This window comes from Dasypus novemcinctus, chromosome 8 (assembly GCF_030445035.2).
Source record: "Dasypus novemcinctus isolate mDasNov1 chromosome 8, mDasNov1.1.hap2, whole genome shotgun sequence".
Classification (NCBI taxonomy): domain Eukaryota; kingdom Metazoa; phylum Chordata; class Mammalia; order Cingulata; family Dasypodidae; genus Dasypus; species Dasypus novemcinctus.
Genome location: NC_080680.1, coordinates 60,168,463 through 60,183,017, shown reverse-complemented (window position 1 = coordinate 60,183,017; position 14,555 = coordinate 60,168,463). Strand labels below are relative to the sequence as shown.

At 30.9% G+C, this 14,555-nt stretch overlaps 1 protein-coding gene across 4 annotated transcripts in view; it reads right to left on the bottom strand.

The window, feature by feature from the left end:
* Positions 1-14,555, bottom strand: part of CNTLN (centlein) — a 425,457-nt gene that overhangs the window by 201,888 nt on the left and 209,014 nt on the right. For all 4 annotated transcript variants that reach the window (XM_058301902.2, XM_058301903.2, XM_058301901.2 and 1 more), the window contains 2 exons: positions 2,477-2,650; positions 553-678 (listed from right to left, as the gene is read on the bottom strand). In XM_058301902.2, the coding sequence (XP_058157885.1) occupies positions 553-678; positions 2,477-2,650 (300 nt within the window). The remainder of the gene's footprint in view (positions 1-552; positions 679-2,476; positions 2,651-14,555) is intronic.

Below are 14,555 nucleotides of genomic sequence, written 5' to 3'. Positions count from 1 at the left end.
GAAGAAAAAGAAAAGCTCTCAATATGGTCACATAAATTTGCTAAAATATGCATGAACAATTTGAGAAAGGGAATTTATGAAGTATGACTTAGGAAGTACAAACTCTTAAAGATAGGGTGATAAACATATGTTTAAACATTAATAGATTGCTGATTCAAATATCACGTATTCTGAAATAAATTTAGATGAAATGGAAAATTTCATGTTCCTTATAAACCATGTGACTATGATTATTCTAGAAGAATAACTGCAAAAAACTTGAACTAGTTAAATCCAGTTTTTAACTCAATTTTGTTTATATCGTATATAAAGAACTACAAGATACTCTTTCCATTTGCTCTAATTCTATTATTTGCCTTAGAGAAATAAGCAATTTATTCCCAATTTTAAGCCAAAATATTCCAAAATTATTGTCAAGTTGTAAGTACTTAGCTTTTAGGCAGCAAATTTTTTTTATTACTTACAAAAAGCAGTAATTTGTGGAACACAGGTTTACTATACTATATCCTTGTCTTTGCAAAATTACTAGTACAGAAGTATTTTAATGTTCACCTTTAGTTGTAGTGTCTTCTCTAAGTTTTCAATCTTTCTTTCAGCTCTTCTCAGTTTCCTTAGCTCCTCTGATTCTATGATAAAGCTCTTTGGGGACAAAGACCTTGAACGTTTCACAGGTGGTTCCTCGAGAATAAAACAAGGACATGGTTGAACTAGTGGGAACATTGGATTATGAAAGACACGCAAAATTAAAGAACAAGTAATTTTGAATACTAATAATGAATTATATATAAAAAAAAATCCCGTATGGAATACCAGAGAAATAACAAGTGGAATTACCACAGTGCTACTGCTAAAGGTTTCTCTGTGACTCGTTAATGAGAATATTCATTTACATTTACATTGTTTCTTTCAGAATAATGATGTCCCATTAGGGAAGACTAAAGGGTTATAGACTCAGAAATGCAAGAAACCTCATTACAAAGGAGGGGATAGAGGCTGGTCTAATTGCTCTATAAGGGTCCAAGGTTACACTTGATAGGACAACCAGAAACAAGAGGGAAAGGATTTTTTCCCCTTTGAAATAGTTTAACACACTGTGAAGTCGAAGGAACAATATGCTTGAGGAATATAAATACAACAGACAGTAGATCTTATACCATAATGACCATATGGTCATTAACTATAATGTGGCTAACTAGAGACAAGAATGTGTGTTTACATTATGTACAGCTTCATATACCAATCTGGAGAAGGAATACATGAAAGCCAACTATTAAGCTGGGCAACATAGCTTTCATACTTACTGCATGTCCCTATGAAAAAGAAAGAAAATTTTGTGCAAAATGTATCCTTCTCATTTTCCTGACTTTTTTTTAAAGCAACGAAACATCAAGGCATTAAGTTTTTAAACTTCAGCAATACAGTATTCAACTAAATTAGGCACTTTAATGTTCTACCTCAGTTTTAGGAATGTTTTCTTTCATTTACATCAAGCTCAATGCTTGTGAAAATAGCAAGAAACAAATCATGCAGTTAGGTAAAACAACAACAACAGAAACCACAACAAAACAAACAAAAAGCCTCTTTCCTTTGAAAAGTACCACTAATATTAGAGGGAGTTAAGAGTACCATAGAAACATAGGTCTAATTTTAAATCCTTCCTTTATTAAGATGCCTTGTTCTCTTCATAGGGAAAAATAAGAACATACTGAAATAGTCATCCTGAAAATTTGTTTTTCTACTTATAAAATTATTCCTCTACTGCTAAAGTACAAGTGCAGAAAAATGCCTAAAACTCCTTAATTTTAAGGAAATGTAATTCCAATTTATTTAGAAATAACAAATTGACAATGTGATTTTATGAAATTTTTAAACCTGTCAAATTTCCATAAAATCTTTTGCTAATAGCATGAATATGTAACTGCAAAAAGGAAAATATAGGACAACATTAACATACAAGAAGCAAACTATGGAAAATTTGCCTACTTTTCTCAAGTTACCCATTTACATCCATAAAAACACACAAGTGCAAAAACTAATGTTAAAACCCACTTAATATTTTATACTTCACATGGACATTATTTTAAGTATAATTTGTGAACAAAATAGAAAACATTAAAATATTTAAAAATTAATATTAGAAAACTGAGTTAATGACTAGTATTATTTTAAAATGAACTATTATCAGGTAGATTAATTTATTAGATATATGAGCTACTTAGCAAAACTTTTCCATTGTAAACTAGTTCTAATGTTATATTTAATTAAATTAGCTAGGTACATATTACTTAGTCTTTTAAAGAGATAACTTCTCACTTCCAACAGATATTTTATAGAATATTTGGCACATCATACTTTTTAAAAAGCTTCCAGGATTATAGGCAGAAAAATAAACACTGCTTTTTATTTTTTTAACTTCTCATCTCTTTCCCTGCCTAGTTCATCCTGACAAGTTCACAAAAAGGCAAAATATTTCTACCTTATGCTTTCCTTCTGCACTTTCCATAATCCTCTCTGAAAAAGACTTGTTGGTAGAAATGTTCTCTGATAGTTTTTCATTTGCTATTTTCAGTTTCTCCTGTAAATACTCAATTTCTGACTTCTGTGAGACCATTAAGGTTTCTAAGCTGGATAAAGATGGTCGTTGAGATACCTATAAAAAAAGTATATATGTAAATATATATGTGTGTATGTGTTGTTATCTTATTTACATAAATAAATATATATAATATTAAATTATATAAATCATAAGTATTCAGAGAAAGAAAATTGCATTTTAACAAGAAACTATAAACTAGCATGCACTAACCTTCTATAGTTCTAATAGAATGATATTTTTCAATACAACAATCAAGAGTCTGTGCAAATATTTTCATAAATAACATGGTCATACAGATTTGTAGGAGAAAAAATTTAAGCATGATATATACCATTCATCTCTAAATTATTTCAAATGTATGATTATACATACAAGTATTTCCTCACCAAATATTCAATTCGCTTTTTGTTCATCAAGAGTGATGCAATGCCATAATTATAAATGAGAAAAGTAAACCAATAGCACTAGAGGTATTATGTGCTCTAAATGTACTGTAATTTAACAACTCAAAGAACTATGATAATTTTAAAAGTCAACACTGTTTATAGAGTTTTCTTTTGAAATTTATTCTTATCAGACAAAATGCTAACTAATGGTAAGCTCCCCACTTTAACACAACTTATAGTTAAGTTACACTTATAAGAAACCTGTTTATTACAACTAGCATACTGCAGTATTGTCCTATCATCTCAACTAGATGTATTTGAGAATAACCCACATATATACCTATTTCAATTAACCACTCAATTTACAAATAACCAAAAAAAAGGAATCATAGTGAAAACATTGTTTTTATATTTACCAGCAAAGTCAAATCATATGGTTTTAATATTATAAGTATGAATCTAGTAGCATTGAAAATATTTTCATTTAGAGTTGAGGAGAGCCCCATCATTCCTAAATGATAATTACAAGAAAAAGATAAAAGTTCAACATTTTTGATGAACAATGGGAAACATTATTTGTGCCTATTTAAAATATTGATTTATTAATCCCCCCTCCACCGCTGTCTGCTCTCTGTGTCCATTCGTTGAGTGTTCTTCTGTGTCTGCAGGTCTTCTCTTCTCATCTTCTCTTTAGGAGGCACCAGGAACCAAACCGAGTACCTTCCAAAGTGGGAGAGAGGTACTACTCAGCTGCTTGAGTCACCTCAGCTTGCTGGTTTGTCTCTTTGTTTACTGTCTCTCCTCAGTGTCTCTTTTATTGTGTGTCATCTTGTTACATTAGCTCTCTGCACTGGCCAGCTCTCCTCGTGGACCAGCTCGCCTTCACCAGAAGGACCCAGGAACCAAACCCAGGACGTCCCAGATGATAGACTGGAGCCTAATCACTTAAGCCACATTTGCTTCCCTGCTCCCAGTTTTGGCTATAGTTTTCTCTTTAGGGGGAAGAGGCAAAATTGTCCTAATTCTAACTTGAAATTTTAATGGTTACTGCGGTCACCTTTGATTTACTTTACTATACTATTCTTATCTTTTAATCACCTGATTTTCCCCAAATTTATTCTTTTATAGTATAAAATATTTCGCTCAGTGTTTTGTTTATATTGAATTGTGGTGATGGTAGTACAACATTGTGTATATAATTAAAACCACTGAATTGTGTACTTGATTGATTAAAATGGGAAATGTCATGTTATAGATATGTTAGCACAATACAAACTTCAATAATAAATAAATCCTCTTATTGGACTGCCAAACTGAACAAAGTTCAAAGCCAACCTGCACTTGCCCAGGTTTCCTTCAATAAATTATAAAGGATATAGTAACATCCCTTCATTTACCAAAGAAATTTTGATTGAGTTGTTCAAAGTCAAACAAAAACTTAGAATAAAACAGGAAAAACATAATTAGTTTACTAATAAATTCAATAAGCAATTCTGTGTTCTTCAATAAATGAGTTTCTTATTTATCATTACATTACAATGCTACAGTTATGAATTTAAAAAGTTATTATAATGTCAAGGGGCTGCAATTATAAACAACACAAATATTCATGAAGGCATTTGGAATATTCTAACAGTGGATATTATCAAGGTTATAATAAAGGATTTCATATTTAGGCAACATTCCTTCAAAATTCCTAAATAAACCAATAGTGGAATTTCAAAATTAAAATATGATGAAAGTAGTGATATAAGTAAAATGGGTTGTTTTGGTTTGTTTTAAAATTACATCTTTAGAACTCATTCAATATACACACTTTGTATACATATGAAACAAAGATATAGTCTTCACTTCCACAAAGAAACATACATTCTCCTATTTTTCCTAAAATATGTTCTCTTGCTTTTTCTCACTTTTGCTAAAGACACACACATGTAAGACGTATTTCACTTTTCTCTTAAGAATATTTTTAAAAGTGTAAATAAAAAGAAAAGTGTCAAGTGACATTTAGTTTCATTGTTGAAGGAATGCGATCTCTGGCAGTTGCTGTTCAGTTCCAGACAACTGTTTTCATAGAGCATGTGGCCGCTATTGCCAGGACTCCTGATATTTCAAGAGAAGCAAGGAAGTAAGTGGTCCAGTTTACCAAGCTGCTTAGAGCAGATATCATGAAATGCATTGGCTTTCACAATGGGAATTTATTAGCTTACAAACTTAGAGTTTTGAGGCTGTGAAAATGTCCCAATCAGGCATCATTAAGATGATGGTTTCTTTTTGAAGACAGGCTGCAGGTGATACTTGGCTTCTCTGTCATAAGGCAACACAAAGGGCGGCATCTGCTGCACTCTCCTTATTCTTAGAGGTTTCCTTGCTTTCAGGTTCATGCTTCCATGGCTTCTCTCTCTGAATTTCATTCTCTTATAAAGACTCCAGTAAGAGGATTAACACCCAGACTGGGTTCACCTTAACTGAAGTAACCTTATTGAAAGGTTTATACCCACAGGATTAGCTTTAAAAACGTGATTTTCCGGGGGAACATACAGTTCCAAACCATCACATTAGGACACCAATATAATTACGCTCTTTAGCCTGCCTTTTTAAAAAATTAATAGACTTTATTTTTTAGCATAGATTTACAGAAAAATTGGACAGTAAAAAAGAATTCCCATATACTCCTATTATTAACATCTTATATTATTACAGTACATTTCTTACAATTAATGAACCAACTTTGATACACTATTATTAAGTAAAGTCCATAGTTTATTCAGGTTTCCTTAGGTTTTACCTAATGTGTTTTACTGTTTCAAGTATTTTGCTTTATCCAGGATACCATATTACCTTTAGTTGTCATATCGCCTTAGGCTTCTCTTGGCTTCAACAGTTTCTAAGACTTTCTTTGTTCTTGATGACCTTGACTTTCTGAGGAGTACTGGTCAGGTATATTGCAAGATGTCCCTCTATTGGAATTTGTCCAATTTTTTATTTCATGATTAGGCTAGGGGTTTTGGTGGTGAGGGGTTACGTGATTGGGGAGGAAGATCAGAGGTAAAGTAGCATGTTCATCAAATCATATCAAGGGTACATACTACCAGCATGATTTACCACTGTTGGTGTTGAGCTTGCTCACATGGCTGAAGTATGTCTATCAGGTTACTATAATGTTATTTTTTTCATTCCCATTCATAATCTTTTAACCTGATTTTTAAAACTTCATAATTATACACATATATTTAATTATAAATATATATTCCCATATATTTTTATATATCCTTTCCATGATAAGATCTGCTTCCTCTTCCTTTACAATATTACTTAAATCAAGTTAACCAATGTCTCTATTTGTGGAAATTCATTCTACTACTGTTAAAATCTCAATCTTTGAAAAGTTACCTTTTTTACCAAAAATTTTTGATATTTTATAAAAATATCACTAATCTTTAAAAACCTTGCACTCTTTTTAAGTTTACAGTCTTAGAAGATAAAGGTATAATGCTAGACTACAGTTAATATGCTGAGAAAGGATGAGCAGTAAGTGTCTGAAGTTCCCCAATTGGAACTAATCTCTTCAAAGCTCCCATTACTAACACATAACTTTTTTTCACATTAATTCCCAGAGATAATTTTGGTCAGAAGTTCTGTAAAAGATATAAAGCAGGTGGAGATGAAAAAAGGAACCTTTAAATGTTGGGCAAATTACTAAAAAAAAAGTTAAATTAATTATCTAATTATGATCCAGTAAATCTCAGGCAACAAAGTATGGCATTACTACAGTGCAGGTTGAATGAATATTGCCTGAGAAACAGAAAATTGTTTCACAGCTAAAATAACTGCAAAGAATTGTACGTTAAACTTTTTTATCGTTTTTGTTAAGTTTTAATTGTTTGTTTCCTATGATATTAAAATAATAATAACTAGCACTTATTGAAAAATTAAGTTCCTGGCTCTGGTTAAGCATTTAACATACATTTTCTCACTTATATAAGACATGTATTCATTCCAAACCTATCAACACATACTATATTCTATTTCAAAAGAAAAAAATTTTAAAGGATGAACCCTCATCAAAAGAAAGAGTTTACCCTAAAATAGTATCTCCTGGAAAAATCAAGTGTGGCTGTAATGTGTATGTTTAAAATCTGTAACATATATGTATATGTGTGTGTAAAATATATAACATATATTCAATGTATCAGAGAAACTGACATCTTGAATAACAATTCTCTGAAAATCACTTCAATTCCTATCAGAAGAGAACTATATATAAATGCATATACTAGTTTATTTCATTTTCTTCTCATAAAATGACTGAATCTCTATATAAATGTGGCATTTATTTTAAATTGATTTTAGAAATGCAGAAATAAATCTACTGCCCGTTCATAAAACATTGTTAGCTGAATCTTCCATAACCTGAGAACAAAAATACACATGCCAGCTAGCACTTTAAAAAAAAAAAAAAAGGTACTTCTTCCATCCAGTCATTTTTAACCCAAATATCCTCATAACATACTTAGAGATCAGAAAATAGAATAATATAATTTACTATATTTAGGTAAATTTGAAATAGCACCTTCTCCTAAAATACAAAGGACACAGTATAGAAAAATTCAGAACTACAAAAAAGCCAAATTTTCCTTTATTATTTTATTATGAAAAAATGTTATTTAAACACCTGTTTGTCACAGCCAACTTAAATGAACAGCAAAATAAAAGGGCAAACATTTAATTTCTCAACTTTAATCCTTTCCATATATCACATAAAACTTAACACTGAATAGATTATAAATCAATGCTTTATTGACTTAGTCATACTCAGTAGACAACAACAGCATATTTCTTGTCTTTGTTACAAAAATTGAAAAACTGCCAAATTAAGTACTACTATGACAAGTAAATATCAATGCACTGACAAAAAGTAGAATGAAAGAGCTCAGGACATTAACATTGGTGATATTTACATCATAAAAGAGTATTTGCAGGGATAACTATAAAATATACATGCTGATTGTTGATTCTAATCCCAAGAGTAAGATAATACTGGATTTATTTTAAAATTAGACTAAATTATCTTATTATAAATGTTTCATCTTACATTGCAAAATTGAATACATTCAGGTATGTACATACATTCATAGTATTTTGCAAGTCTCATAACTTGCCAGAGTTTGCAAATGTGAATATTTAAATTATATTTGTTAATAATAAGAGAAAATTAATTTTTAGACTCAAGGTATTAAATGTCCTTTTTATGTATCTTTAAATACATGATTTTGGATACAATCATTATTTATTATAATGTACACTGTAAGTTTTATAAACATTTAATATTTATGTCACTGGTAATAATAAAAATCAAAATTTGTGCACTAGTGGTATAAGCAAGGGACTATGCTTGTTATGCATTATCATCTCTATACATTAAAACCTCAATCATACTCAAACAAATTCACTAAAGTGTGGTTTTCAATCTGCTAACTATGCATTCCATAATAGCCTGTAATTATTAAAAACTGACAAGAAAGCTACGCCACCTGTGTTTATGTGAAGCCAGGTAATGAAAAAAACAACAACGCTGTCATCACCTCTCAATTCCTGATTGCATTATCAAAACTGTAGCGAGTTTGGCATCTGGGTGTGACCTTGTTAACTGCTAGGGTAATTAAATTTATTCTATTGGGGAAAAGGATGATAAATTATTAGCAAGAAGATTTTGTTCACATTTTATTAAATTGGCCTGTCAAAGGGTTGGCCAAATTATCAAGGGCCTCATTTATTGGAGGCCAGCCATATTGCCACATCTGTTACAATTATTTATAATTTCAGCAGTTGAAAACCAACTGAGTTAGGCATCCGCCATGTAAAGTAATTTACAAATTATCTGATGAGGGAGTGTTTTAGCTTCTCCCTCATTTCTAGCCAGCAGAAAGCCGCACTGTAATTACAGAACACAATTAGGTTCTTTGGGGAACTTATCTTGCACTCATAGCCATAGTAAGATGCAGCAAGAACATATGGAGGAGCTTGTGCTTCTACTCCCTGAAGCTCGTGACCTGCCTGCCGCTGAGCCCTTGAGTTGAATTTGAATGAGAGTGCCATGGCTAATGTTCTACACATGCACCATTTATGCCACAAAACAAATCGGATCACTGTTAATTATGAAGCAGCTATAATCAGGCCTTCACATCTGTGTAATGTGAGGCGCAGTAGGCTGTATTCCAATAATGTATGACTACCTTTGGGTCGCAAATTGCAAGCCATATTGCCTCAGTAGTAGTTACTGAATTCAAAGTAACTCCTTTGATAAAAGCCCATCAGAAGGATATTTTTATCCAGCTTTATAGATTAAAAAAAAAAAAAAAAAACCACAGCATTTCTTAATCAGTTATTGACCAGAACAGTTAAAGCATATGGCACAAGTTCATTAATGAACACAGAGCACTCTAATTTAATGAAACCACTTGAGCCATAAAAATCAGATTTAGTTAATTCCCTCTTCTCTATTTTTTCCATATCTAGCCTAAACCTAAGGTTCTACTTAATATTACAAGTTATCAAGAGATCAAGAGACAAAATATATTGTTACAAATTTATGGAGAATATTAAAAAGTTTGTGTTGTACTATTAACAACCTTAAAAAAGAAAGGCAATAATAAGGCTGTTTTTTTATTTTATAAATTGATTTTCATCAAAAATTTCAGGTAAAAGAGCATAAACTATTTGGTTTTTAAAAAGTGAAGCTAGCAGCTGTATTCTAACAAAAAATACTCTTAATTCCACAAGAAATCTTTCTGTGGAGAGGCAGCTAAACAAGCTGCACCCAGATGGCAAACCAGCTACAGTTTAATTAATCCGCTAAAAGCCATTCAAATTTCAGTAAGGGTAATGTAATTTTGAATAATAGTAGGAAAAAAAATCACTAAAACATTCTTAAGTTTTATTATAGCTGCAAGAGAAGTGCCACTATAGAGTAGTTAAAGCTGAGTTGCGGTTTCCATTATATATGCTAAATTTCTATGTTTTAATTTCTTGAGCTGTTTCATTCTGCTTAGAACTTAAGGCAGATTAAAATATCAGAATATTTGTTATATCAGAAATTGTTCCTTTTTAAGTCAGAGTAGTGGAGTTATATGATTTTAAGTGAGTGTAAATTTTGTGAATATAATGCACAAAGAGCTTTAAAAAACAAGTTACACTTAAGACTCATAAAAGATAAAGATACCAAATTATCTTTTAATATAATAAGTTCTGTCATTTATCAAGGCTAAAAATCATGTCATAATCTTATATTTTATTGTAGAGTTGTTTTTATCCTGAAGATTGATTAAATATGAAACTGCCAACAGATCATTTCCCATATACCTCTGTGGTCATGTCAACATATACAACTGGATTAAAAACATAAAGTAGTTGAATATAATTAAATCAAGGGACAAACTACTAAGCAGTTTTCATGTAACATAACACTACAGAATAATTAAATCAACTTTTCAAAATGAATTTACATAGGTAAACTCAAAATTAATTGAAAATAAGATGGTGATAAGCATAATTTAAAAGTATTTTAGATAAAATATTACTTTATATATTACACCTTTTCCTAATACATTAAAAATTATTTCGATGCTATATCAGCAAGATACCTAGAGAAATGTTAAGGCTGAAAATCTTCCATGTTGACAATGAGAAAAAACGTAATTGAAATAATAATAAAGTAAAAGACATAAAAAGTACACAAAAGCAAACAAATTAACCCTGGCATGATGTTTTCCATCTAAAGTGTGAAAAAGTTTAACAGCGTTCTGAGCCCAAGTTCAGGTACCAACAACTGACTTCCTTGCAGCCAACTGAAAAATTAAATTACTTTAGTTGGTGCCAAATAGTGACTATCAACACTGGACCCTCTGACTGGCAAGGAAACAAAGCTAACTTCTGCTGACATTTCTCTCCATTTGTTTTATTGGAAAATTGTATGAAATCAATCTAACCATTACTAAAGAAAAGACAACAGAATATTTTAGTTCTCCATATCCAACTATTTCACATTACAATTAGATAAACTTTCCTAAAGTGGACTCTTCATTGTTCCTATTTCCTACTTAGTGGAACTGTTGTATAAAGAATACTAGTCACTGCGGCATAGCCTAAATGGTCTGGAACTAGGATATACATTGTTTTAACTTGTTATTTAGCTTGCTTTTCTTAAGTTTAAACATACCATACTGGAAAAGGCAGTGGGCATAAAAGAATAAGACCTCATTCTTGCTCTCAAGAAACTTATAGTCCAGAGAGAGAGACTGAGAAGTAAAAGTTTAATAACTGCTAATGTATAAAAAGGTGCACCTAGCTCAATCTTACGAAAAAGATTTCAGGAAAAAGTTCTCAACAGTTATCTTATATGGGAACCACTTATATTTTTTAATATAACATTTTGTGTGGTCTATGTATCTTTTAAAAAAAGACAATAAAAAAATAAATTTAAAAAAATCTATTTCAGTTTGCCATACATAAGAAAAAAATTATCTTGAATTGGGTTTAGAAGACCTAGAAAGCATCAACAATGAACAGTAAAAATATCAGTGACAAATATTATATAGAATTCAGATCCTTAATATAATATATATTTAAAAGGTCAAGTATGCATCAACAAACAAAAAATATAAAAGTACCAACTGACAGATCATTTGTATAAGGCAGAAAACTACCTAAAAAATATGCAACCTCACTAGTTTTCCTATGTTAGAATACTATAGAGTAAAAAAAAAATGCTTTCAAACATTTAATCATATTATAATAGAATGGTAATTGTACAAGCAGAATACAAAATTTAAATATTGTATGATCTAAATTACATAAAATATTTCCCCTCCATTTATTTTGTATACTTTATACACACACAGCCACACAAAGGGTTCAAAAGTGAGAGCACTATCTGGGTCTAAGACCATGCCTAAATTAACCATCATCTAGGGCTGAAGAAGAGGCCAAACACTGGGGCTAAGACCTAGTTTCCCTAGATAATCTCATCTCAATCTACAAAAGTCAAGAAGAAACCCTAAGTATATCCCTCTCTATCCCCAAATATACTACCATGCCACCATCATCTGCCTTGAATTTGCTAGAACTAATCTCCTATGCCCTTTTTTCCTATTTATGCCAGTAACTGTTGAGTACTATCCCAGGTTATCCTTATGGAATTATCATACTCTCATGCTAGTTATAAATTACTTAAAGATACCAAATATAGTAACCCAAAAATATAAAAGAAGCTTGCAAACTTAAAGTCAAACTGAACAGATTTGAAAAAGAAACAATTACATAGCTGAAGTGTTCCCTGCCACCCCTCTATTCACTAATCTCGCCTTTTAAAATTTAGACACAGCTCTCATTCTCTCCTTTATATCCATTCAGCTTTTTCATATTTTCTTTCATTCTGTATCTCTGCAATACATTCTGAGTTATCTTGTCATAGCTATAGTCCAATTTTTAAAGTCTCATTTTAGCTCAATAACTCATTTGTATGAGTGATTATTACCAAAACCAGAAAAAAAAACAGTACAAGAAAGGTAACTAGCAAACCAGTCTCACTCAAAAAGAAAGATCAAAACAAGCAAACAAAAATCAGTAAAATGATTGGACCAATATATAAAAGGTTGGAATTTGCCCAGGAATGAAAATATAAAACATTTGAAAAAATTCACCATCCATACATGTTAATGCTTTATCAAGTTACCTATAATAAACATATGGATAAATAATTCTCAACAGTTAAATAGTAGAATGAGCTTTAAAATTAGGAAAAAGGCAATGATCCCTACTCTCACCATTTCTATTGAGCTTTTTCTATGGTAAAATGTATAATGATATTAGGATATTTAAGGGAGAAACAAAATTTCCCTCATTTACAGAAATATGACTGGTCTACACAGAAAACCTAAAGGAATCTACAAAAAATAAACATGAGATTGGCAAAGTGGCTGGATATAAGATAAACATTTTTAAAAATCAACTGTATTTCTATACAAATGAACCAGAAAATGTAATAAAAACTCAAATAGCTAAATAGTAACAAAAATTGTAAGCTGCTCAGAATTTTAAAAAATAAACGTAAAGCCTCTATGGATAAAACCAAAAAAAATTTATTTACACAAATTAAAGACTTAAATTAAGAAAGACATGGCATGTTCATGGATAGGAAGACTTAAAAATAATAAACTATCAATTTTCCTCAAATTATTCTCCACAGTGTTTTCCAGGGAACTCGAGAGCTGGTTATAACCTTATATTAAATTGCAAAGGGTCAACAATATTCAAAACACTGTTGAAGAAGAATAACATGAATAGAGACTTGCCCTATCAGTTATGAAAATTATTATAAAGCTACAGTAATAAATGCAGTGTTGTTTCAGAGATTTAGAAAAAACACCCAATGCAACTGAATACAGAGCTCAAAAATGAACTCATATAAATATGGACCCATATATGACATGCAGCAATAAATGTCAGAGGTGGCACTGCAGATCACTGAGGAAAGGAGTGGTTATTAGAACAATAAATAGTGCTGAAACAAATAGATATCCAGATGAGAAAAATTAAATTTTATTTCCTTCTTTTCACAAAACACAAAAATCAATTCTACATAGTTTAATGACTTACTTATATGTGGAAATCAAAACTATTATATTTTAGATGAAAATACAAAAAATATCTTTATGATTTCAGGGTAAAGTAAGATTTCTAAAACAAGATATAATAAACATCAATTTCATCAGAAAATACGGAGTGATTCCACTATATTGAAATTAATAACTTTTTTTCCCCAAAAGACACCATATATTAAGTGAAAAGTCACAGACAAGAATAAATTTATAATACTTATAGCTGATATCTGAGACTGCTGGCTGATCTGTAAATTAATTTCTTCTTCTTGGGCACAAATTTCCTTTTCTTTGCAATCACGTAAATGTAGCCAAATAACAGAGTTCTGGCCAATGGAAAACAGGCAAAAGTGATGTGTCTCACTTTCAGGCCTGATTCATAAAAACCTCCCAAATGTGGTTCTCTAGGCTCTTTTCCTCTTTCTGGCTGACTGGAGTAGAGATAACCCCGAAGACAACTGTGGGAGCCACATTTAAAGATAGCGGTTCCAGAAGATGAAAGAAGTCAAGGTCTCTAAATTACTGCTTAGAAACTTGCAGCCCAAGTAATATTCCAATTTGACTGTTATGTAAATAAGAAATAAACTATTTTAAACCACTGAGATTAAGGGTTTATATATTATAGGAGATGGCATTATGTTAAATAATATAATAACCAACAAAAGATTAGTATCCAGAATAAAGAACTTCAATAAAAGGCAAACATCTTAATAGAAAATTGGGCACAGGCTAACACAAACACAAACATAAGATGCTCAAGTTCATAAGAAATCAAAGAAATACAAAATTTCAGCAAAAGATATAATTTTATCTTTTCTAAGAATACAGCTAAGAAGTCTATGATTTGATACAGCCTCTTTGAAAAACAATTTGGCATTTCCTGTAAGCCTGAACATTTCTATCTATGACCAATTT